Source organism: Pseudophryne corroboree, chromosome 2 (assembly GCF_028390025.1).
Source record: "Pseudophryne corroboree isolate aPseCor3 chromosome 2, aPseCor3.hap2, whole genome shotgun sequence".
Lineage (NCBI taxonomy): Eukaryota > Metazoa > Chordata > Amphibia > Anura > Myobatrachidae > Pseudophryne > Pseudophryne corroboree.
In genome coordinates, this window is record NC_086445.1 from 799,214,545 (window position 1) to 799,241,720 (window position 27,176).

General features: G+C 45.2%; 1 protein-coding gene across 13 annotated transcripts in view; it reads right to left on the minus strand.

The window, feature by feature from the left end:
* The window catches only part of CASK (calcium/calmodulin dependent serine protein kinase), an 887,710-nt gene that overhangs the window by 9,257 nt on the left and 851,277 nt on the right, over nt 1–27,176 (minus strand). For all 13 annotated transcript variants that reach the window (XM_063955614.1, XM_063955617.1, XM_063955611.1 and 10 more), the window contains one exon: nt 20,739–20,822. In XM_063955614.1, coding sequence (XP_063811684.1) covers nt 20,739–20,822 — 84 coding nt within the window. The remainder of the gene's footprint in view (nt 1–20,738; nt 20,823–27,176) is intronic.

Consider the following 27,176-nt stretch of genomic DNA (forward strand, 5'->3'; position numbering starts at 1 on the left):
TTGGAGGTTACAGAAAGCACTCCTGTACCTCAGGAGAAAGCTTATTTATGTAAGGAAAAGAAATCCAAAATCACGTTCCCTCCTTCACACGAACTAAATGCTCTGTTTGAAGGGATATGGGTGAATCCTGATAAAAAAATTCGTATTCCCAAAAGGATTCACATAGCTTATCCTTTCCCGGTTGAAGACAGGAAAAAATGGGAGTCACCCCCTGTGTTAGATAGTGCACTTTCCAGGTTGACAAAGAAGGTAATTCTCCCTGCTCCTGGCACGGCTTCTCTTAAAGAGTCGGCAGACCGCAAAATGGAAACAACATTGAAATCCATTTATGTTACCAATGGTACACTGCTCAGGCCCACTGGGTGAGTCGCGCTATTGAAAAATGGTCAAAAAGCGTGTCATCAGAAATTGACACGATTGATAAAGATGAGATACTCCTTAAGTTAGGGAATATCAACGACGCTGCCGCCTATATGCTGGAAGCAATGAAGGATATTGGACTCGAGTTCACAGGCCGCTACCATGGCAGTATCGGCTAGGCGGGCCTTATGGATTCGCCAGTGGAACGCGGATGCAGATTCCAAAAGAAACATGGAGGCTCTCCCATATAAAGGTGAAGCCTTATTTGGCAATGGCCTGGATGAGTTAGTCTCGGCGGCTACCGCAGGTAAGTCAACATTTTTGCCCTCTGCTCCTGCAAAAAAAAAAGAAAAAAAAAAAAAAAGAAAAAAGAAGACCTATCACCCGCAAAAGCAGTCCTTTCGGCCCAATAAATACAAAAAGACGAGAGGTTTCCCCTTCTTTGCAGGTAGGGGAAGGGGAAAGAAGCCCACACCAGCTCCAGGTTCCCAAGAGCAAAAGTCTACCCCTAATTCTGCCAAATCCCCAGCATGGGAGGCCGCTCGGGTGGGGGCACGTCTCAAACTCTTCAGCCAGGATTGGATTCTATCTGGCCTGGACCCCTGGGTGTTGCAAATAGTATCCCAGGGATACAAACTAGAGTTTCAAGACGTTCCCCCATGCCGATTTTTTAAATCGACCTTGCCAGCTTCTCCGCCAGAGAGAGAAGCAGTAACAGCGGCAATCCAAAAATTATGTCAAGACCAGGTCATAGTCCTGGTACCATTGTCACAACAAGGGCGGGGTTTTTATTCAAGCCTCTTTGTTGTTCCGAAGCCGGAAGGCTCGGTCAGACCGATCTTAAATCTAAAAGATCTGAATTTCTTCCTGAAAAGGTTCAAGTTCAAGATGGAATCACTTCGGGTGGTGATTGCCAGTCTGGAGGAGGGGGACTACTTGGTGTCGGTGGACATAAAGGATGCTTACCTGCATGTTCCCATTTATCCTCCTCACCAGGCTTATCTGAGATTCGCGATTCAGGATTGCCATTACCAATTCCATACGTTACCTTTCGGTCTCTCCACGGCGCCGAGGGTATACACCAAGGTGATGGCGGAGATGATGGTCCTCCTTCGTCAGAAAGGAGTCAATATAATCCCTTATCTGGACGACCTCCTGATATAGGCGAGATCCAGGGAGCAGTTATTACAAAACATATCCCTCTCCCTGTCAATACTCCAACAACACGGGTGGTTCATAAATTACCCAAAGTCACAGTTGGAACCGACGACAAGGTTGTCTTTCCTCAGTATGATTCTGGACACAGAAGTTCAGAGAGTATTTCTTCCGCTGGAAAAGGCTCTGGAAATCCAGAAAATGGTAAAACAGATATTGAAACCATCAAGTGTGTCGATCCATCAGTGCATTCGGTTGTTGGGGAAGATGGTGGCGGCCTATGGCAGGTTCCATGCCAGAGTATTCCAGTGGAACCTGTTGGACAAATGGTCGGGGTCACACCTACACATGCACAGAAAGATAATTCTGTCGTCAAAAACCAGGATTTCGCTCCTGTGGTGGTTGCACAGCTCTCACCTGCTAGAGGGACGCAGGTTCGGGATTCAGGACTGGGTCTTAGTAACCACGGATGCAAGTCTCCGAGGCTGGGGAGCAGTCTCTCAGGGAGAAAACTTCCAGGGACGTCACAACAGGAAGCCTGCCTTCACATAAACGTTCTGGAGCTAAGAGCCATTTACAACGGCCTTCAACAAGCGGTACATCTTCTTCAAGACCGTCCCGTGCAGATCCAGGCGGACAATGTAACATCAGTCGCATATATAAACAGGCAGGGCGGAACGAAAAGCAGAGCGGCAATGGCAGAGGCGACAAAAATCCTCCGCTGGGCAGAAAAACATCTACAAGCTCTGTCTGCAATATTCATTCCGGGAGTAGACAACTGGGAAGCAGACTTACTCAGCAGACACGATTTCCATCCAGGAGAGTGGGGCCTCCACCAAGAAGTCTTTGCAGAGGTGACAAGTCTTTGGGGATTTCCTCAAATAGACATGATGGCGTCTCATCTCAACAAGAAGCTTAAGAGATACTGTTCCAGGTCGAGAGACCCTCAAGCAGTAGCAGTGGATGCACTGGTGACCCACTGGGTGTTTCCGTCAGTGTATGTTTTCCCTCCACTTCCGCTGATCCCAAAAGTACTCAGGATCATAAGAAAGACAAGGGTTCGAGCAATCTTCATTGCCCCAGACTGGCCAAGAAGTGCTTGGTACCCAGATCTTCAGCAGTTACTCCTCGGGAGGACCTGCTGCAGCAGGGGCCGTGTGTGTACCAAGATTTACGGCGGCTACGTTTGACGGCATGGCTGTTGAGCGCCGTATCCTAGCCAGGAAGGGTATTCCTAAGGAGGTCATCCGCACCCTTATTCAGGCCAGAAAGGGAGTAACGTACCACCGTATTTGGAGAAAATATGTGTCTTGGTGTGAATCCAAGAAGGCTCCTTCGGAAGAGTTTCACTTAGGACGTTTTCTCAATTTTTTGCAGGATGGTGTGGAGGCGGGCCTACGATTGGGATCAATGAAGGTCCAGATTTCGGCCTTGTCAGTGTTCTTCCAAAAACAATTGGCCTCTCTTCCAGAGGTTCAGACCTTCGTGAAAGGGGTTCTGCACATCCAGCCTCCATTCGTGCCTCCAGTGGCACCATGGGACCTTAACGTGGTATTACAGTTCCTTCAATTGGATTGGTTTGAGCCTCTACAAAAGATAAGAGTTGAAGTTTCTCACTTGGAAAGTGGTGATGCTTTTGGCATTCGCAAGGCGGGTGTCTGAATTGGGGGCCTTGTCTCACAAGAGCCCTTACCTGATTTTCCATGAAGATAGGGCAGAGTTGTGAACTCAACAACATTTTCTTCCTAAGGTGGTTTCTACTTTTCACATAAACCAACCTATTGTGGTGCCAGTAGTTACTGACACATTCACTGATTCAAAGTCTCTAGATGTGGTTAGAGCGTTGAAAATCTATGTTGCTAGAACAGCTAGTATACGGAAAACAGAGGCTCTGTTTGTTCTGTATGATCACAACAAGATTGGCTGTCCTGCTTCCAAGCAGACTATTGCACGTTGGATTAGAAATACGATTCAGCAAGCTCATACTACGGCTGGATTGGCGTTACCGACGTCGGTAAAGGCCCACTCCACTAGGAAGGTGGGCTCATCCTGGGCGGCTGCCTGGGGGGTCTCGGCATTACAACTTTGCCGAGCAGCTACTTGGTCAAGGTCAAACACATTTGCTAAGTTCTACAAGTTTGACACCTTGGCCAATGAGGACCTAAAGTTTGGTCAATCGGTGCTGCAGGGTCATCCGCACTCTCCCGCCCATACTGGAGCTCTGGTATAGACCCCATGGTCTTGATGTCGTCCCCAGCATCCTCAAGGACGTAAGAAAATAGGATATTGATAACCTACCGGTAAATCCTTTTCTCCTAGTCCGTAGAGGATGCTGGGCGCCCGTCCCAGTGCGTACTTTACCTGCAGTTTAGTTATTACAGTTACACAATTTGTGTTATCTTGATTTCAGCATGTTGCTGCAATTACTTCATGCCTGTTGGCGTGTGTTATGTTGAATGCCAATGGTGCGGCATGGTTGAGGGTGTGAGTTGGTAGATATCTCACCACTAGTTAAGTAAGTCCTTTCCTCGAAATGTCAGTCTCCCTGGGCACAGATCCTACAACTGAGGTCTGGAGTAGGGGCATAGAGGGAGGAGCCAGTTCACACCCAATGAAAAGTCTTTAGAGTGCCCATGTCTCCTGCGGATCCCGTCTATACCCCATGGTCTTGAAGTCGTCCCCAGCATACTCTACAGACTAGGAGAAAAGGATTTACCGGTAGGTTATCAAAATCCTATTATCTCTACTATATAACAATGAAATCTGTCATTCTGTCCTTCTGTCTGTTTTTCTATACAAATCCACAGTTTACAAGCGAAGATCGTGAAATTTCACATACAAGCGTATTAAAACATGCCGGACGCAACTAAAGTCATTTCAAATCCCTAGCACCCCTAGGGGGCAGACAGCAGCACAGAGTATATCAGGAGACAGCATAACTCCGGAATTGCTGGACCCATGTACTCAAAAATTGGTACACATATGCCTTACAAACTGCCAACAAACACTGTGGGAGGAAGACACCCCCCTAGCACCCTTAGGGGTGAGGCAGCAGCACTGAGTATTTCAGCAGACAGCATAACTCTGGAATGCCTGCAGCAATTTACAACAAACTTGGTACACATATGACTGTATAATCTGGAAACAAATACTATGGGGTCAGACACCCTGAGCACCCCTAGGGGTGGTACAGCAGCACAGAGTATTTCAGGAGACAGCAAAACTATGGAAGGCCTGGAGCAATTTACACCAAACTTGGTACACATTTGACTTACAATCTCAAAAACACCCCTACCACCCCTAGGGGTGGGAAAGCGGCACAGAGTATTTAAGGAGACAGCATAACTCCCGAATGGCTATACCAATTTACAACAAACTGGGTACACATGATTTACACTCGAGAAACAAACAATGTGGGGGTCAGACACCTATAGCACCCCTAGGGGTGGGACAGCAGCACAGAGTACGTCAGCAGACAGCATTACTGTAGAAGGCCTGCAGCAATTTACACCAAACTTGGTACACTTCTGATTTACAATCTGAGAACAAACTCCGTTTGGGTTATACACCCCTACCACTCCTAGGGGTGGGACAGCAGCACAGAGAATTTCAGGAGACAGCATAACACCAGAATGCCTAGACCAATTTACAACAAACTTGCTACACATATGACTTACAAGCTGGGAACAAGCACTGTGGGGGTAAGACACCACTAGGGTTGAGGCAACAGCACAGAGTTTTTCAGCAGACAGCATAACTCTGGAATGCCTGGACCAATTTACCCCAAACTTGCTACACATATTACTTACACTCTGGGAACAAACACTGTGAGGGGGGGGGGGGGTAACACACCACTAGCACCAGTAGGGGTGGGCCAGCAGCACAGAGTATATCAGGACATGCATGATATGTAAGTCATGACAGGGCTGCATGGGACAGGGGCATTGCCATGATGTGAGGAGGGGAATGGAGGTAGCACGAACCCACACACAGAGTTATATAGTGGAAGTAGCATAGTCCCCCAGCAGCACATTGGGTTTTCATTTTATTGATGTGTATAATAAGAATTTACTTACCGATAATTCTATTTCTCGGAGTCCGTAGTGGATGCTGGGGTTCCTGAAAGGACCATGGGGAATAGCGGCTCCGCAGGAGACAGGGCACAAAAGTAAAGCTTTCCGATCAGGTGGTGTGCACTGGCTCCTCCCCCTATGACCCTCCTCCAAGCCAGTTAGGTACTGTGCCCGGACGAGCGTACACAATAAGGGAGGAATTTTGAATCCCGGGTAAGACTCATACCAGCCACACCAATCACACCGTACAACTTGTGATCTAAACCCAGTTAACAGTATGATAACAGCGGAGCCTCTGAAAAGATGGCTCACAACAATAATAACCCGATTTTTGTAACTATGTACAAGTATTGCAGATAATCCGCACTTGGGATGGGCGCCCAGCATCCACTACGGACTCCGAGAAATAGAATTATCGGTAAGTAAATTCTTATTTTCTCTATCGTCCTAGTGGATGCTGGGGTTCCTGAAAGGACCATGGGGATTATACCAAAGCTCCCAAACGGGCGGGAGAGTGCGGATGACTCTGCAGCACCGAATGAGAGAACTCCAGGTCCTCCTTAGCCAGGGTATCAAATTTGTAGAATTTAGCAAACGTGTTTGCCCCTGACCAAGTAGCTGCTCGGCAAAGTTGTAAAGCCGAGACCCCTCGGGCAGCCGCCCAAGATGAGCCCACCTTCCTTGTGGAATGGGCATTTACATATTTTGGCTGTGGCAGGCCTGCCACAGAATGTGCAAGCTGAATTGTATTACACATCCAACTAGCAATAGTCTGCTTAGAAGCAAGAGCACCCAGTTTGTTGGGTGCATACAGGATAACAGCAAGTCAGTTTTCCTGACTCCAGCCGTCCTGGAACATATTTTCAGGGCCCTGACAACATCTAGCAACTTGGAGTCCTCCAAGTCCCTAGTAGGTGCAAGGCACCACAACAAGCTGGTTCAGGTGAAACACTGACACCACCTTAGGGAGAGAACTGGGGACGAGTCCGCAGCTCTGCCCTGTCCGAATGGACAAACAGATATGGGCTTTTTTGAGAAAAAACCACCAATTTGAAACTCGCCTGGTCCAGGCCAGGGCCAAGAGCATGGTCACTTTTCATGTGAGATGCTTCAAATCCACAGATTTGACTGGTTTTAAACCAATGTGTTTTGAGGAATCCCAGAACTACGTTGAGATCCCACAGTGCCACTGGAGGCACAAAAGGGGGTTGTATATGCAATACTCCCTTGACAAACTTCTGGACTTCAGGAACTGAAGCCAATTCTTTCTGGAAGAAAATCGACAGGGCCGAAATTTGAACCTTAATGGACCCCAATTTGAGGCCCATAGACACTCCTGTTTGCAGGAAATGCAGGAAACGACCGAGTTGACATTTCTTTGTGGGGCCTTCCTGGCCTCACACCACGCAACATATTTTCGCCACATGTGGTGATAATGTTGTGCGGTCACCTCCTTTCTGGCTTTGACCAGGGTAGGAATGACCTCTTCCGGAATGCCTTTTTCCCTTAGGATCCGGCTTTCCACCGCCATGCCGACAAACGCAGCTGCGGTAAGTCTTGGAACAGACATGGTACTTGCTGAAGCAAGTCCCTTCTTAGCGGCAGAGGCCATAAGACCTCTGTAAGCATCTCTTGAAGTTCCGGGTACCAAGTCCTTCTTGGCCAATCCGGAGCCATGAGTATAGTTCTTACTCCTCTACGTCTTATAATTCTCAGCACCTTAGGTATGAGAAGCAGAGGAGGGAACACATACACCGACTGGTACACCCACGGTGTTACCAGAACGTCCACAGCTATTGCCTGAGGGTCTCTTGACCTGGCGCAATACCTGTCCCGTTTTTTGTTCAGACGGGACGCCATCATGTCCACCTTTGGTATTTCCCAACGGTTTACAATCATGTGGAAAAAAACTTCCCGATGAAGTTTCCACTCTCCCGGGTGGAGGTCGTGCCTGCTGAGGAAGTCTGCTTCCCAGTTTCCATTCCCGGGATGAAACACTGCTGACAGTGCTATCACATGATTTTCCGCCCAGCGAAAAGTCCTTGCAGTTTTTGCCATTGCCCTCCTGCTTCTTGTGTCGCCCTGTCTGTTTACGTGGGCGACTGCCGTGATGTTTTTCCCACTGGATCAATACCGGCTGACCTTGAAGCAGAGGTCTTGCTAAGCTTAGAGCATTATAAATTTACCCTTAGCTCCAGTATATTTATGTGGAGAAAAGTCTCCAGACTTGATCACACTCCCTGGAAATTTTTTCCCTGTGTGACTGCTCCCCAGCCTCTCGGGCTGGGCTCCGTGGTCACCAGCATCCAATCCTGAATGCCGAATCTGCGGCCCTCTAGAAGATGAGCACTCTATAACCACCACAGGAGAGACACCCTTGTCCTTGGATATAGGGTTATCCGCTGATGCATCTGAAGATGCGATCCGGACCATTTGTCCAGCAGATCCCACTGAAAAATTCTTGCGTGAAATCTGCCGAATGGAATTGCTTCGTAGGAAGCCACCATTTTTACCAGGACCCTTGTGCAATGATGCACTGTTTTTAGGAGGTTCCTGACTAGCTCGGATAACTCCCTGGCTTTCTCTTCCGGGAGAAACACCTTTTTCTGGACTGTGTCCAGAATCATCCCTAGGCACAGCAGACGTGTCGTCGGGATCAGCTGCGATTTTGGAATATTTAGAATCCACCCGTGCTGTTGTAGCAGTATCCGAGATAGTGCTACTCCGACCTCCAACTGTTCCCTGGACTATGCCCTTATCAGGAGATCGTCCAAGTAAGGGATAATTAAGACGCCTTTTCTTCGAAGAAGAATCATCATTTCGGCCATTACCTTGGTAAAGACCCGGGGTGCCGTGGACAATCCAAACGGCAGCGTCTGAAACTGATAGTGACAGTTCTGCACCACGAACCTGAGGTACCCTTAGTGAGAAGGGCAAATTTGGGACATAGAGGTAAGCATCCCTGATGTCCCGGGACACTATATAGTCCCCTTCTTCCTGGTTCGTTATCACTGCTCTGAGTGACTCCATCTTGATTTGAACCTTTGTAAGTGTTCAAAAATTTTTTTAGAATAAGTCTCACCTAGCCTTCTGGCTTCAGTACCACAATATAGTGTGGAATAATACCCCTTTTCTTGTAGTAGGAGGGGTAATTTAATTATCACCTGCTGGGAATACAGCTTGTGAATTTTTTCCCATACTGCCTCCTTGTCGGAGGGAGACCTTGGTAAAGCAGACTTCAGGAGCCTGCGAAGGGGAAACGTCTCGACATTCCAATCTGTACCCCTGGGATACTACTTGTAGGATCCAGGGGTCCTGTACGGTCTCAGCGCCATGCTGAGAACTTGTCAGAAGCGGTGGAACGCTTCTGTTCCTGGGAATGGGCTGCCTGCTGCAGTCTTCTTCCCTTTCCTCTATCCCTGGGCAGATATGATCTTATAGGGACGAAAGGACTGAGGCTGAAAAGACGGTGTCTTTTTCTGCAGAGATGTGACTTAGGGTAAAAACGGCGGATTTTCCAGCAGTTGCCGTGGCCACCAGGTCCGATGGACCGACCCCAAATAACTCCTCTTCCTTTATACGGCAATACACCTTTGTGCCGTTTGGAATCTGCATCACCTGACCACTGTCGTGTCCATAACATCTTCTGGCAGATATGGACATCGCATTTACTCTTGATGCCAGAGTGCAAATATCCCTCTGTGCATCTCGCATATATAGAAATGCATCCTTTAAATGCTCTATAGTCAATAAAATACTGTCCCTGTCAAGGGTATCAATATTTTTAGTCAGGGAATCCGACCAAGCCACCCCAGCTCTGCACATCCAGGCTGAGGCGATCACTGGTCGCAGTATAACACCAGTATGTGTGTATATACTGTTTATGATATTTACCAGCCTCCTGTCAGCTGGTCCTTGAGGACGGCCCTATCTATAGACGGTACCGCCACTTGTTTTGATAAGCGTGTGAGCGCCTTATCCACCCTAAGGGGTGTTTCCCAACGCGCCCTAACTTCTGGCGGGAAAGGGTATACCGCCCATAATTTTCTATCGGGGGGAACCCACGCATCATCACACACTTTATTTAATTTATCTGATTCAGGAAAAACTACGGTAGTTTTTTCACATCCCACATAATACCCTCTTTTGTGGTACTTGTAGTATCAGAAATATGTAACACCTCCTTCATTGCCTTTAACGTGTGGCCCTAATAAGGAATACGTTTGTTTATTCACCGTCGACACTGGATTCAGTGTCCCTGTCTGTGTCTGTGTCGACCGACTAAAGTAAACAGGCGTTTTAAAACCCCTGACGGTGTTTTTGAGACGTCTGGACCGGTACTAATTGTTTGTCGGCCGTCTCATGTCGTCAACCGACCTTGCAGCGTGTTGACATTATCACGTAATTCCCTAAATAAGCCATCCATTCCGGTGTCGACTCCCTAGAGAGTGACATCACCATTACAGGCAATTGCTCCGCCTCCTCACCAACATCGTCCTCATACATGTCGACACACACGTACCGACACACAGCACACAACAGGGAATGCTCTGATAGAGGACAGGACCCACTAGCCCTTTGGAGAGACAGAGGGAGAGTTTACCAGCACACACCAAAAACGCTATAATTATATAGGGACAACCTTATATAAGTGTTTTCCCTTATAGCATCTTTTTTATTATTTCTAACGCCAAATTAGTGCCCCCCCTCTCTGTTTTAACCCTGTTTCTGTAGTGCAGTGCAGGGGAGAGCCTGGGAGCCTTCCCTCCAGCCTTTCTGTGAGGGAAAATGGCGCTGTGTGCTGAGGAGATAGGCCCCGCCCCTTTTTCGGCGGCCTCGTCTCCCGCTCTTAACGGATTCTGGCAGGGGTTAAATATCTCCATATAGCCTCCGGAGGCTATATGTGAGGTATTTTTAGCCAAAATAGGTATTCATTTGCCTCCCAGGGCGCCCCCCTCCCAGCGCCCTGCACCCTCAGTGACTGCCGTGTGAAGTGTGCTGAGAGGAAAATGGCGCACAGCTGCAGTGCTGTGCGCTACCTTTAGAAGACTGAGGAGTCTTCTGCCGCCGATTCTGGACCTCTTCTTACTTCAGCATCTGCAAGGGGGCCGGCGGCAAGGCTCCGGTGACCATCCAGGCTGTACCTGTGATCGTCCCTCTGGAGCTGATGTCCAGTAGCCAAGAAGCCAATCCATCCTGCACGCAGGTGAGTTCACTTCTTCTCCCCTAAGTCCCTCGTTGCAGTGATCCTGTTGCCAGCAGGACTCACTGTAAAATAAAAAACCTAAGCTAAACTTTTCTAAGCAGCTCTTTAGGAGAGCCACCTAGATTGCACCCTTCTCGGCCGGGCACAAAAATCTAACTGGCTTGGAGGAGGGTCATAGGGGGAGGAGCCAGTGCACACCACCTGATCGGAAAGCTTTACTTTTGTGCCCTGTCTCCTGCGGAGCCGCTATTCCCCATGGTCCTTTCAGGAACCCCAGCATCCACTAGGACGATAGAGAAAACATCTTACATGCTTTTTTATACTATGTTATTTATACTGTGTGTTTGATATTTAAATTCATTTTTGCAAACAAACATTCTTAAAATCCTGGGCAACGCCGGGTACTCCAGCTAGTGTGTGTGTGTGTGTGTGTGTATATCTATCTATCTATCTGGGACGTGCGGTGAGCTAAATGGCTCAGGAGCTGGCTAGCACCAGAGCCAGATTTAAACGCAATTTATGAGCCAAAGGGTACATCTGGGCATTATACACTGGTGCAGCAGTATAAACCTCTGAAAATTTGGTGCGTTTTCTGAGAAGTGCAGAAAAGGTCAGGAGGTGAGGCACTGCCTCCCCTGCCATAGACTTTTAACTCCAGAGTTTTGGCTATAAAAATGATTGGAATAATGCAAAGAAGATATTTCAAACATATTCTTTGTATTTTTCATATACTTTATACAATCAAAACTCTGGTACAAATGTTAGTATGACAGGAAAGGCTCTTCCTCACCCCACCGCACGCTACTGATAGAGATATATATATATATATATACACACACACACACACACACACACACACACACACACACACACACACACACACACACACACATACATACATACATATTATATAAAAAAAATGAAGATAATATTAAATAAAAATATATGTATTTATGTAACCATGAACTGCCTTGTAAAACAGAGTAATATTTACAGGTAACATTTTCTTTTTGCCTTTTTACTCCAAGACAGAAGGCGCTACCCTTGGTGTTGAAATACAGTACATCATTTTTTTTTTTTTTCCCTCCCACCCTCATTGAAATACATAAATCTTTTTAAAAAGTCTGGTGAAACTATCCAAAGATATATAATTTTTTCTCCTTCTCCATTGATGTACAGATACAGTGCAGAAACGTAAAAAAAAAATAGAAAGCGCTGTCCACAATAAAGAATTTATTTAAAATTAATGATAATAATTCACATAAAACCATCTAATAATTGTCAGTGTATACAATTCACTTAGATGTTATTTGAGAGAAACAAAAACAAAATTTCTAAGTATTCCAAATAGCCCGGCTGCTTGATATATCACAGCTGTGCACAGTGGATACAATATCAATAAATAGACACACTCTAATGCAACAAATGTGTCTTTCTATCTTATACAATACTCCACAGTAATAAGCACTTATCACAATAAACAGCCTCCTAAGATGAATATGCAAGTTCACTGATCGTTCACAGTCCCAGACATATCTGAAGGAAATATGGTCACAATTATCCTTGTTAGTGGACCATAGCTTTTATAGTCCTCCCGCTGGGGCAATTTTTTGCGTGATATTAGTAGTATCAGTGTCCCTTAGAAAACACGCCAAATGATAATTATATGCACATTGCCACTGTTATAATCTACTATCTGTGAGATCTTAAAGACAGTTTAGGAAGCAGTTCTGACGGGCTGCTACACAGGCAGTTAATTCCTAGAGAGAGCGCGTGCTTAAATCATGGGGTAATGCAGCCGTACTGAAGCCGTAAACACGGCTGATCTCACCCGTCCGGTTCGCAGCTGTACTCCGCACCCGTCACCCGTCTCCGTCCCGTGCACGTTTGGCTGCTACACTTAAGCTGGGGACCTTTGCGGCTCACTCCTTCGTATCATAGCCGCATACACCGCTGATGTTTGAAGCGGTTTTCCCGAAGCTGGTTACCAGAGAAAGTTGGGCTTGTGTCTGCGCGCTGCGTTCCCAGGCTTGCAACAGGTGTTCTGTTGATACCAGAGGCTCCGGGCTAATTGTAACACTGATGTCCACACGTACAGGGGGGTTCTTGACGCGTTTCTCAGCCTCAAAACAAATGGCTGTTTCCTCAGAAGTATACACTCCCCTTCCACCCACTGCTACTTCTGAGGAAACAGCCATTTGTTTTGAGGCTGAGATACACGTCAATTTGTGTGAGTTTCGGGTACGCAGTGACCTATAGCTCTACATTCGTTATTGTCTGCAAGTTGTATGAAGTTTCCATACTATAAAAGAAACTTTTATGGACACATCTTCACTTACAGTATATTTGTGTGAGTGGGGTACGCAAGTCCCATCCAATTCATAACCAGTCATGACATATTTCACTGCTTGATTGGACTCAAACAATATTACACATTGTATATTAATGTCTTTTTTCCACGTGAGAGTTATTCTACCTCAGACACGATTGGACGATATTATGAACTTTTTTCACTGAAGCAACCAGATCACAGATCACCTTCAATTCTAAATAGGAACGTATTGTATATACTATTACATTACACGTACTTGTGTTAAGCGCCCAGGACACAGTTTGGTGTCAATCTTTTGCATTTTGTATTTTAATTTTTAAATGTGGTGAAAGAAGTGTACAGGCAGCTCTGCGCCACAGAGACTCATTCAACACATTTTGTTCACAATAGCTTGCAGGCCTGCATAGTAATTAGAAGTAGCTACACCAAAAATAAAAACCCAGTTGAACAAGTAGCTACACTAGATATCTCATCTCAAAAGGTTCATTTAAATGAAATGAGAAGAGTTTTGTGTTGTTTGTAATTAATGTGGACTAACTAAAAATATATAGTATTTTCTTACAGAATTCACATTAAGCAAACCTCCTCTAAAACTGGCAATTATCAAGGACACCATTGCGACCATGGGAGCAACAGAAAAGATGCACTATTACTACCTTTTGACCACAGAAGCAGAAATTGCTACTGGACTGCTGCAAACTAAAAAAATAATTTCCTTTTGGCTGCAGAGGCCCTGAACAACCTGCTTGGGTGGGATTAATTATTTCAACTTGGGAAGTGTTATCTAGTGTACCCCTGAAGGTGTGCTTTTGGAGTATTCCAGGAAATCACGTACGGGAGGTGCCAGATACACTAGACACTCCACAAAAGTTAATGATGCATTTTACTGTTATAGAATCATGTCCATTTAAGGTAGAGGAAATTATCTCACAAATGCTGGGTTCCCTACGATTCAAAGCTGGACAAGACACTGGATTAATAGGTGATGTAGACCCCATTAATGGTGGGAGGGGGTTATAGAATACAACATCTAAGAGGCGTTAATAAAAGAGCCAATCCCCCGTAGTGCTTAATCCAGTTGTCATTCTGCTGCAAATCTATACATTTTACTGCTTACAACTTCTGCTTTGTTTTCCTTTCCTATTTCCCTTCACCCCGACAGACATGCTTTCTCTTACAGGGGGAGGGTGGTACAGTACACATGGACCCGTCTTCCCTAAGGTTTCATAGACAGCCCATGTATCTCCCAGGCCTTGCATGACTGCTTACAGTCTTTTCAACCTGAGAATGGATCGGTTCTAATACAATCGGTTGATGACTTATTGTTATGTGCTGATTCATTTATGTCTTCTGTAGCGGAGACTAAACATTTATTGTTTAATTTCTCCCAGACAGGAAGGTTTCAAGGGACAAATTGCAGTTGTGCCAGACAATGGTGAATATTTGGGGACATTATCTGACCAAAAGGATTTGGACATTCACACTGGACAGGATAATGGGAAAAGGACAGTATAAGGTCATGACCTAATGTTCTATGCAACACATGTGGCATCTCCTCATCCTAAAATGTGACACAAATGGCGGTAACAGTTAAATAGCTATTAAAATATGCTAAATCCTATATCTTATCTACCATATGTATCTCATAAGATACGAAGGGTGGGGGAAGATATAGCCACGAGGAGGATGCAGCAGTAACACAGATATGCGCGATTGCATGGAACATTATAATTAGATAAACATGACATGTGTGACACCAATTTTTTTTTTTTTTAAAGAGTGACGTTATTATTGTGTTTTTTTTTTTAATTATTTTTGAAAATGATAACTACTATTTTATAGTGGTGTCCCTGCTTGGCAAACGGCTGTCAGTTGCCAGGTCACCCAGCGGGCGCACGGGCAGAGTTGGCATTTGTTTTTTTTTATGTTTATGATAAGGGTCAAGTACACAGAGAGCTGATAAGGTTGCAAAGGTAGCGTCGGCCTCACCAATAGCTTAGTAGCCAAGAAGGCAGGCAACTAAATTAACAATTTCTCATTCATTGATTTCTGAGACTCCCAGTGTAATGTACCGACTGATATGAAGGATTTGTATTTAGCACAGGGAATGACCACCTGCTGAGGGAAAGTGGACAAGAGTCAACAGAACACTGGTAAGATGAACACAACAGCCCAGTAGATACCAGCACATACTGTCCAAGCCTGGCAGAGGCAGCACACAGTCTGACTACTCTAGGTAAGGAAGGTATGTGCAAATTGGTAAAAGCATACTGGTGTTTGCTCATTTCTGTTCTCAGGCTGTGAAGAAGGCTACTTTAGGTCTTACCTGCTTAAGGAAGAACATTTGAAAGGCAATATAATCTGAGCTTTTCCATATTCCTTCTACTGAGGGCTCATTCCAGGTAAATACAAATCAACGTAATTTCAGTATTATAATGAAACAATTTGATATCTGTGTTTGTTTAGGCCAATTGGTTTTTAATTATGTTTGAAAAGGGAAATATATGAACATGCATAGCATACATAATCCTATATATAATATACAGTATGTTACACCGGACTTCACACAATTTTATAACCCCCCCCCCATAACCGCTCTGGCTGATTAAAATCCCCAAACATCCTTTAGGTGAGATGAATACCACAACTCACCAATAGGTCCCGGATCTGCTGGGAGCAATAAGGGATGTTGTTACCCTACCCATCAGCAGCATCCTTATTGATTGATTGATGTCTGATTAGTGTTATAGTAAATACTATTCAGATTACACGTTATGTCTGGCTAACAATGATGGTTTAGATTAAGAAGGTATCTGTATAATGACCACTACGTTTATGTTTATTTAATAATACTGTATAATAAGTTAAGAACATGTTTTGACTTGCTAAGAAAAAGTAACATGGTTTGTGACTAGATACATTTCCTCTGAGAAATATACACTGCTCAAAAAAATAAAGGGAACACTTAAACAACACATCCCAGATCTGAATTAATGAAATATTCTTATTAAATACTTTGTTCTTTACATAGTTGAATGTGCCGACAACAAAATCACACAAAAATTATCAATGGAAATCAAATTTATTAACCCATGGAGGTCTGGATTTGGAGTCGCACTCAAAATTAAAGTGGAAAAACACACTACAGGGTGATCCAACTTTGATGTAATGTCCTTAAAACAAGTCAAAATGAGGCTCAGTAGTGTGTGTGGCCTCCACGTGCCTGTATGACCTCCCTACAACACCTGGGCATGCACCTGATGAGGTGGCGGATGGTCTCCTGAGGGATCTCCTCTCAGACCTGGACTAAAGCATCCAACTCCTGGACAGTCTGTGGTGCAACGTGGCGTTGGTGGATGGAGCGAGACATGATGTCCCAGATGTGCTCAATTGGATTCAGGTCTGGGGAACAGGCGGGCCAGTCCATAGCATCAATGCCTTCGTCTTGCAGGAACTGCTGACACACTCCAGCCACATGAGCATGGTCTTGCATTAGGAGGAACCCAGGGCCAACCGCACCAGCATATGGTCTCACAAGGGGTCTGAGGATCTCATCTCGGTACCTAATGGCAGTCAGGCTACCTCTGGCGAGCACATGGAGGGCTGTGCGGCCCCCCAAAGAAATGCCACCCCACATGCACATTTGTGGCTTGCTGGAGGTCATTTTGCAGGGCTCTGGCAGTGCTCCTCCTGTTCCTCCTTGCACAAAGGCGAAGGTAGCGATCCTGCTGCTGGGTTGTTGCCCTCCTACGGCCTCCTCCACGTCTCCTGATGTACTGGCCTGTCTCCTGGTAGCGCCTCCATGCTCTGGACACTACGCTGACAGACACAGCAAACCTTCTTGCCACAGTCCGCATTGATGTGCCATCCTGGATGAGCTGCACTACCTGAGCCATTTGTGTGGGTTGTAGACTCCATCTCATGCTACCACTAGAGTGAAAGCACCGCCAGCTTTCAAAAGTGACCAAAACATCATCCAGAAAGCATAGGAGCAGAGAAGTGGTCTGTGGTCACCACCTGCAAAACAACTCCTTTATTGGGGGTGACTTGCTAATTGCCTATAATTTCCACCTGTTGTCTATTCCATTTGCACAACAGCATGTGAAATTGATTGTCAATCAGTGTTGCTACCTAAGTGGACAGTTTGATTTCACAGAAGTGTGATTGACTTGGAGTTACATTGTGTTGTTTAAGTGTTCCCTTTATTTTTTTGAGCAGTGTAGTTTGAAGGCTAAAAATAAGTGATTTAGCAAAGGTACAATATTTTTTTAACAAACGTCATTTCCATATACAAAATCTGGTTATCCAATATAAGTTGAGTAGGGTGATGGCTGACACATGGTTAACATGGCCAGAAGCATTGCCATTAGTTTTAGAATATCAGAACCACCCCAAGGCCACCAGTTGACTTGTCACCGTTGAAGATATTTGATTTTTTGGGGGGGCAGATTACCTAGAACTGTGATAACAAAATGACTGTCAAGTACACCAGGGGTATGAGAAAGAAACTGAGACAACAACTGATAAGTTTAAAGCTTCTGGCACTGGTCAGATGCGACACTAATATAACATTGTTCCCGAAACAGCGTATAACGCGCAAGGAATGTCTTGAGTTCTGTTTGCTTAGCATTGTTGGGAAAGACGTACCAGGTGTTGATGACCACTACTACATCACAGCCCCAGCTGTACCACACCACCACTATTTACAGCCCATTTTCCCATCTCCATCAGTTGCAAAATAAAATAATATACAGATGTTAAAATATTTATTAAAAAAAAAAAAAAAAGAATCACCTGGCCTCATCAGCCTGCTGTGCCACCCCCCAGCAAGTGCCGCCACTAGGTACGTGCCTGGTGGGAAATTCCCCACTGCCCACAATGACGCAATTTGTGGCACAATGATCCCACACCACCCACTCAGATCTCCCCCTCTTGGTATAGTAAAATATGAAGTATAAGCTACACAGCTAAGTAACATGCCTTTTTCTTTTACAATTATAAGGCATGATTTATCTGACATATAGTAAACAAATATTTGAGCATGTTTAAAACACTCTCCTAACATTTTCAGCTTAACGCCTTCGCTGTGGAGGATGAGTGGGGTTTGTCACCCGCATATAACTTATAGCTGTCCAACTTTTCATCCACATGCGAAATAACATTCTCTCCATCGGCACTTATCACCAGGAATCATTGGGGCCATCCTGGAGCAGTGACGTTGGTGCGCTTGTGTTGGTTAAAGTGAAAAGAAATAAAATATTGCCAGAAAAAGTAGGTACTTTAACGCCTTCCATCTCCCGAACTCTGGCACCTAGAGCAGGGGATACACTTGTGTGAAACGGGGGTCCGTGATGATGATTTATTTTTTATACGACACTTGTATATTGAGTGTGACTGAGTCTGTATACGGAGCAGAACAGAACTCGTATTGGAAAAAAGCTGCGCCTGCTGCATTGTAGCACTTTGTGTACAGATTTAGAGACTCATTCACACACATATTCAAGTGTCATATAAATTAATCAGCATTGTCACCTGACGCGCATTGCGTTGCGAAAAAGACGCATTTTTTGGCAGAAAAAGAAGCAAAAAAATAAAAAAAAGATGCCGGACGCTAGAAGATTATCCTGCGACCTGGTGCGCAAAGAGTGGCTGTTTAACGTGACTGCAGCAGAGATGTATGAGGACATATCTGTATGTTCCCAGTATATGGGAGGAGGGTAGTGATAATGACATTTGCAACTTTGTCGGCACTTAAATTTGAAAAGGGGGAATTTATTCTTTCAAATTATGTGGTCCACTAGTAGCTACTGTCTGGTGATCACCAGGCAGTATTAGCCTGTGCTACGGAAAATAAACATTTTCTGTACATGGGTATGGAGGACACCCAATGCCCTAGTGCACCTGTAAATGTAGGATCAAATATGAAAGAGAGGGGATCTAAAGATGCTATCTCAACCATCTTGTGTCAAATAAAGAAGAAAAAGTTGTCCCTCATTTAATGTGGTAGGGGGTCTCATTCATAAAGAGTAGGCCTTGTTGGGCTACCACATTTATACTACACACAGAAAGCACTGACACAAAGACTGTAAATTGGGTGGGTGCATTTTCTTGTTAAGTGCATATTTTTTTTCAGTCAAAACCTACATATAGAATTCTACTTTTTACTACTTAGGGAAAGTGGATTATTGGAGAAACAAGAGCCACAAATTATTTTTATAAGATAAAAGTACATAAAATCACATTTGGTTTTGGTTTGCTTTCTTGAAATGTCAGTGAAATACACTTGGGAGGTTGCATGTACAGCATTGGCACAGCTTTCACATATACAATGGACAGCCTGCTCACCCGATATTGATGGAATGGGCAAAGGATTGTATAAATGTGTACCCTCTTTTACACTGTATATCAGTGAGTACATCATCCCAAATATACAGGGTTCTAATTATCAAGGTGCAACAACCCTAAACGGAAATAGGTTTTTGCCAATTATAAAAGGATGTTTAGATAACTTCTATTGCCTTTACCAGACCTGTAATTGGCGATTTTATATTAATAAATTGCAGCAATAGAAGATTTCCTATAGCTGAAATGAAAAAAATATATGACACACAAACCCCATAGTCCTGAAAATTAGAAAAGAAAAAAAAAAGAAAAAATAGAAAAGTAGTACAATACAAATCCACTTTACCTAAGATATAAATGCTACTAAAGACTCAGAAGTGACTAAAAACCTAAAACAGAAAACTGTTACCGCAACAGACAAGGTGAAGAAGCATCTATCAAAATCTACACAGCTAGCATCGAGTTTCAGCTGTTAGGATTCCTCTATGGTACTTACAGGCAACTTTCTGCACCATCGTGGAAGCTTAGCAAAATGTGCAAGTGTGTAAGTAAAAGGAAAGAAAGTTTGTAATTCAGGAAAACAGAAAAAAACAAAACAAAAAAAAACAAACAAACAAGACTACGAAAGGAATAAATTAAAAAAGTTGGATATAGAGCATGAAGAAAAAATACAAATAAAATTTAAATATTGTTTTCTTATTTTTTTTGAAAAGTATCTTTTTTGTAAAATGCTAATCTGTTATATTTCTGCAATAAAACAAAATTAAATAAAAAAAAAAAACAATCCATTTTGATAATATGGTGTGTAGAGTAATAATTGAATGCTACGATATATTTTAACGGAAGGAATTAAAAAAACAAAACATCCTTTTGTTGTTCACTACTTCATAGTTTATTTTGTTATTGCCCAAATGTTGTAATGAAAATACCTTGCTTTAAATAGACAATGTGTGTCCAGATTATAAATTTAGTGAAGAGAAACATGCCAGAAACCACTAAAATCTTACAAATGTTCTATGACTCAAAGCTGGCAAGTATATAGAAGGAAGACAGACTGATGTTTCAGTATACCAATGCAATACAATACAATAAAACTACCATAAAAGCAAGCAATGATTTTGTAGGTTTGTGTGATATTGTGTAACTCAATACAGAATAACAAAACAGAATGAAAACAGACATATAAATCTTAAACACTGCAAGTGGAGAGTTCAAAGACAATAAACATTTGACTATTTTGAGTAAAAACAATGTCACAATTTACGCTTACCTCGCTGATGCTTGGAGTAATTGTAGGTGCAGCAATGAAGACAACAAAAGGAGCAAATTCTGCTGTTCTCAGGACTTTAAGAGCCTTTAAAATATGAAAAACTTTTATGGTTAGATTTTATTTGTCTTACAATGATTTTTAAAGTTACACATTTTTATTGCATGCTGAAGAAGTAGAACACTAATGTGTACACATACACATATATCACAAGTAGCAGTCAGCAGCACTCCATACCTCAATTAAGATGAATGAAAAATGCCGGTACCCTCCAGGGGTAACTTGCGTCAGCAGAGTTACCGATAATAGAAATAAGACACAAAGCGTGGTCTAATCTGTCAATGTGGACCTAATGAAAATTTTACTTTTATAACATTGAAACGTTGGCAGATTTGACAATGCCTTGTGTCCTATTTCTAAAGGCTGTGAATACTTATGTACATGTGATTTCTTAGTTGGATCTTGATCCGAGTCACCAACAGGATAAAAGCTTTGACTGTTCCCAAGATGTACAGCGCGCCTCCTCTATAACCCCGCCTCCGTGCACAGGAGCTCAGTTTTGTTAACCAGTCCAATGCAGTAGCAGGTAAAAGACGATAATTGTTAGTAGCCACATTTGCCACAATCTCACGAAAGGAGAAGGGACCAGCGGCTAATGCCATACAAACCCAAAGAAGCTAAGCGCGTCAGGGTGGGTGCCCTGTGGAATCCAGTGCTCCTCGCAGAAAGAGATTTAACCATGGTAAGTCTACCATAAATCTCCTTTTCTACAGCGGGGTACACAGGGATTCCACAGGAAATACATTGTGTATGTCATAAAGCAATTCCTCATAGGAGGGGACGCACCGTAGCGGGCACAAAAACCCGGCGTCCAAAGGAAGCATCCTGGGAGGCGGAAGTAACAAATGCATAAAACCTAATGAAAGTGTTCACTGAGGACCCTGTAGCCGCCTTGCACAATTGTTCAGCGGACGCGCCTCGGCAGGTCGCCCAAAAAGGTCCAACAGACCGCGTAGAATGGGTTTTGATAGCAACAGGAGCTGGGAGTCCAGCCTGCGCATAGGCTTATGCAATCACCATTCTAATCCATCTGGCCAAGGTTTGCTTATTCGCAGGCCAGCCACGTTTGTGAAAACCAAAAAGTACAAAAAGGGTATCTGACCTACTGATAGAGGCAGTCCTCTCCACATAAATATGGAGATCCCTTACCACATCTAAAGACCGCTCTTTGGAGGACAAACCAGAAGAGAGAAAAGCCGGAAACCACAAACTCTTGGTTAAGATGGAAAGATGACACCACCTTAGGTAGATAACAGGGGCGAGTTCTAAGAACTGCCCGGTCACGGTAGAAAATCAGAAAGGGTGGATGACAGGACAAAGCGCCTAAGTCCAACACCCTCCTAGCAGAGGCAATAGCCAGCAGAAACACGACTCAAGAGGTTCAAATGAAGACTCTTGTAGGGCATTTAAGACAACAGACAGATACCAAGGAGCCACAGGAGGGACATAGGGAGGCTGAATCCATAAAACACCCTGAGTGAAAGTATGAACGTCAGGAATAGACGCAATTTTTCTCTGAAACCACACCGACAAGGCAGATATATGAACCTTGAGGGAGGCCAGACGAATGCCTAAATCTAGGCCTTGTTGCAGAAAAGCCAAAAGCCTGGAAGTGCTGAACGAATAGGCAACATCATTCTTAGCAGCACACCATGTGAAGTAAGAGTTACAGACCCTGTAATAAATCCGTGCAGAAGCCGGTTTGCGGACCTTCAACATAGTTTGAAAAACCACCTCCGAGAATCCCATGGCCCTCAGGAGTGAAGCTTCAAGAGCCATGGCGTCAAAGCCAGCCTGGCCAGGTCTGGATAGACACAAAGGCCCTGAACGAGGAGGTCTGCGCGTTGAGGAAGTAGAAGAGGACACTCGATCGATAGACCCTGCAGGTCTGAGAACCATTGCCGTCTGGGCCATGCTGGAGCGACTAGAAGTAGTATTCCTCTTACTTGCTTGAACTTCCGTAGTACCCTGGGCAGGAGTGACACTGGAGTGAACACGTATGGCAGCCGAAAGTTCCACGAATGCTGCTTGAGGATCCCTTGTTCTTGATCATAATACCAGAACCTTGTGATTGTGTCAATGATGCCATCATGTCCACATCTGGTAGTCCCCACGTGTCCACTAGGAGTTGATAGACATCCGGATGAAGACTCCACTCTCCGGCATGAATGTCCTGACGACTGAGGAAATCCACTTCCCAGTTGAGGACTCTGGGAATGAACACTGCCGATATGGCTGGCAGGTGGTGTTCCGCGCAACAGAGGATTTTTAATACTTCCAGCATCGCCATGCGGCTTTGAGTGACGCCTTCATGATTTATGTACGCCACCGTGGTGGTGTTGTCTGATTGTACTTGAACAGGCCTGTTCTGTACCAGAGGCAGGGTCAGTGTCAACGCATTGAACACTGCCTGCAATTCAGTATGTCTATCGGGAGGAGAGATTCCTCCCTGGTCCAGCGACCCTGGTGAAAGTGTTGCTCCAACACCTCACCCCAACCCCGCAGACTGGCATCTGTTGTCAGGAGGACCCAGTTGGAGATCCAGAAGGGATGGCTCCTGCACAACTGTTGGTCATGTAGCCACCAGCTTAGCGACAGACGAACCTCCGGAGTCAAGGAGATCATTTGACACCTGATCCGATGAGGCTGGCCGTCCCACTTGGAAAGGATTAACCTCTGCAGAGGGCGGGAATGAAATGGAGCGTACTCTACATGTCGAAAGCAGACACCATGAGGCCTAGTACTTGCATCGCTGAGTGTATCGATACACTTGGGCGAGAGAGGAAATATCTGATCCTGTCCTGAAGTTTCAAGACTTTCTCTGGAGACAACAACAATCGTTCGCTGTGTGTGTCCCCAGGTGTACCATGCTTTGAGCAGGGACCAGCGAGGACTTTTTCCAGTTGATGAGCCACCCGTGGGTTTGTAGGAATAGGGCCATCAGTTGCAGATGACTGAGGAGAACTTCCTGGGAGTTCGCCAGGATCAGCAAGTCGTCCAGAAACAGCAGGATCCCGATTCCCTGATGGCAGAGATGGGCCGTCACCACGGCTATGACCTTGGTGAAGATCCGAGGGGCCGTGGCCAATGAAAAAGGCAGAGCCTGGAATTGATAATGTAGGTTGCCAATAGCAATCCGCAGATATTGCTGATGCGATATGGCAATAGGTATATGCAGGTAAGCATTCTGTATGTCCAGGAATACCGTATAGTCTTCGGGTTCCATGGCCAGCACAATAGAGCGCAGAGTTTCCATACGTTATTTGGACACTCTCACAAAATTGTTCAATGATTTGAGGTTGAGTATAGGCCGGAAGGACCCATTTGGTTTTGGAACTAGAAACAGGGTCGAATAGTATCCCCTGCCTCTCTGAGACAGAGGTACCGGCACTACCTCTCGTGTCCAGGAGGGATTGTATAACCAAGTCTAGAACTTGCGCTTTTAATGGATCCGAAGGGATAACCGTTGTGCAAAACTGGCGAGGGGCGGCATCTGTTGAAAGAGATTGCGTACCCAGGAAAGACAACTTCCCGCACCCAGGCGTCCGAAGTGGTCTTTAACCAGGCCTGGGCGAACTGCAGAAGTCAGCATCCCACCCTGGGATCTCCCAGGTGGAGGCCCTCCCCATCAAGCAGCTGGCTTGTCTTATTTGGAAGCAGACCGACAGGCGGCTTGGGATTGTTTAGATATGGGCTTAGTGGTTTTGGACGCACGAGCCTGTCTCGGTTACGCCTGACATTTCGCTTTCCCTGAAGGTCGAAAGGAACAAAAAGTGGTACTCTTAGCCTTCGGAGCAGAAGGATTAGTACTTGGGAGAAACGCAGTCTTGGCAGTCGCCAAGTCAGTTATAATCTTGTTCAGATCTTCCCAAAATAGTGTGTCTCCCTTAAAAGGTCTTTTTGGAGCCCCGGTCCACCTTCCAGGACCTCAACCACAGTATTCGGCGAGCCAGGATAGACGTAGTAGATGCCTTGGCCGCCATTACACCTGCATCAGAGGCCGCCTCCTGAGTATAGTGGGAGGCTGTGGTAATATAAGACAGATATTATCTGGCAGTTTCAGAAAAATCCTGAGGCAGCTCATCCTCAAATGCCTGAACCCATGCTTCAATTCCTTTCGCAGCCGAGGAGGCTGCCATAGTGGGTCTATGTACAGCACCGGTAAGAGAGCTTATCAGTCGGTTCCTTCAGTGAGGCGACAGTGGTGACAGGCAGAGTAGACGACACCACAAGACGGGCGACATGAGAGTCCACCGGCCGTGGAGTTTCCCACTTGGTACTCAACTCCGCAGGGATAGGATAATGAGCTAGCATCTTTTTAGATAGGGAACATGTATTTCCTGGAGACGACCAGGATTCCTGTCGTATGTTAATTAAATGGTCAGAATGTGGCAAGACTACTTTAGCAACCTTCTGACATTTGAACTTAATAGGTTTCTTAGACGCAGTAGTAGGCTCGATCTCATCATCTATTTGGATTATCACCATAATAGCCTCCACTAGGTCAGGAACACCTGGGTTGTAGATTCCTCATCAGAAGCAACTGTATCAGTGCCTGACGGATCAGTATATTACCCATCCTCATCGGAAGTATTATCCGAAATATTAGTGGATTGTGAGGAAGAAATAGCCCGCTTAGATGACCCCTTGGTCCCGGAGGAGCGTGGGGCAGACTTTTGTCTAACCAAAGATTGATTTAATTGTCGTATTTGGGTAGACAGAGTGTCTGCCCAGGGCGGATTAACTACAGGGACAATATGTGGCTGTAATGGCACAGGAGGTCCCACAGGGGGCGTAAGACGTGTTACAAGTGTATTCAGCATACTTGAGAACGCTGCCCAAGGTGGGTCCTGATTGGCCACAGGTGCTGCAGGTTGACCGGGAGGTGTATGGCACCCAGCGACTGAACCAGCAGCTAAAACTTCCCCCTCAGGTAAATCCATGGTGCCAGCACTGCAGGATGCAGAAGCGTCCGTGGATTTCCCGCCCTGTGTGGCGGGAATGTAGCCTTAGAGAGTAACAGTACAATATAGTCAGACAAACAAAATACCTGCAAATAACTCCGTGTTATGTGACAGTTAATACAGGGCACAAACATATAAGACTCTGACCCACCTTGCCCCCCAGGGTACAGAATATAGTGATAGCAAGTAGTGTGATTCAAGAGAATGAAATCCACACAGCAACTACAGGCATACTCAGTCACAGGTACAATGCAATAGTTATTACAGATAAACAATAAAACTGCACTGGACTAGTAAAACTACATATAGATATGTATGAATATAGATATAGCAATGCACAGTAGATACTGGATATCACCGAATATTTGTACTAAATATTCAGATAGCAGTACACTTGTTCTTAACCAACACTGTCTAAAATGACATGTACAATACTTAAGTGTCTGTAAATGCACAGCGCCGATGAGACAGGCGGCTTTTACAGAGAAGACAGTGCCCTGCAGTCCCGGAGATCAGCTCAGCTAATAGTGAAGATGGCGCCAAAATCTGTCAGGGAGTGAGGGAGAGTGAAATGTAGCTCCAGGGCGGGAACAGCAGCAGTAGATGGCGCCCGGAGCTGGGCGAGAGGCTACAAGCCCCTATGCTGTGCCTCACCACCGGGTACTGTGGAACCTATGTAAAACAGATTATAGTAAATCCGACCTGTGCTTCCTGCCCTGGTGGATATAGTGGGGTCCCTATGCAGTACGCCAGCAGCGCAGTCCGTCTCCTGGGACCGCGACCGGACCGCGATTTACCAGCGGCTCCCACCTGGGGGACCCTCTTACCTCCTCCCTGATGTGCAGCCACGTGATCCTGGAGAGAGTCAGCGGTGGTGTGCTTGATGACCAGTGCGCCTCCGCAGCAAGTACCCAGGAACGCGGCCGCTGGAGTATGCAGCGCTGCTGGGGAGGTGATGGAGCTGCAGCACAGAATGTCAGAATGACATAAACAGTGCTGCGGCCCTTGAAGTCTTTTTAAAAAGCTATTTTCAGGGCTGCCTAGCACAGGCCCACCTGTTAGTGACCAGCTCTGCAGGCACCAACTTACAAACTGAGCTCCAGTACCTGGAGGCGGGGTTATAGAGGAGGCAGTGCATCCTGGGAACAGTCAAAGCTTTAGCCTGTTGGCGCCTCGGATCAAGATCCTACTCTACACCCCGATGTATTCCCTGTGGAATCCCAGTGTACACCGCGGCAGAAATCTCTGTATAGGGAAACTTTAATTATGGCCACCTTGTGTGTGACTTGCGATGATCGACCAAATCCTTCTTATGTTTATTTGTATGTCCCAGTGATGGAGGTCATTTTTTACAATACTGTATTATCAAATATATTTTCTGATTAATATCATATGTTTTGCAATAATACTTCTCTCA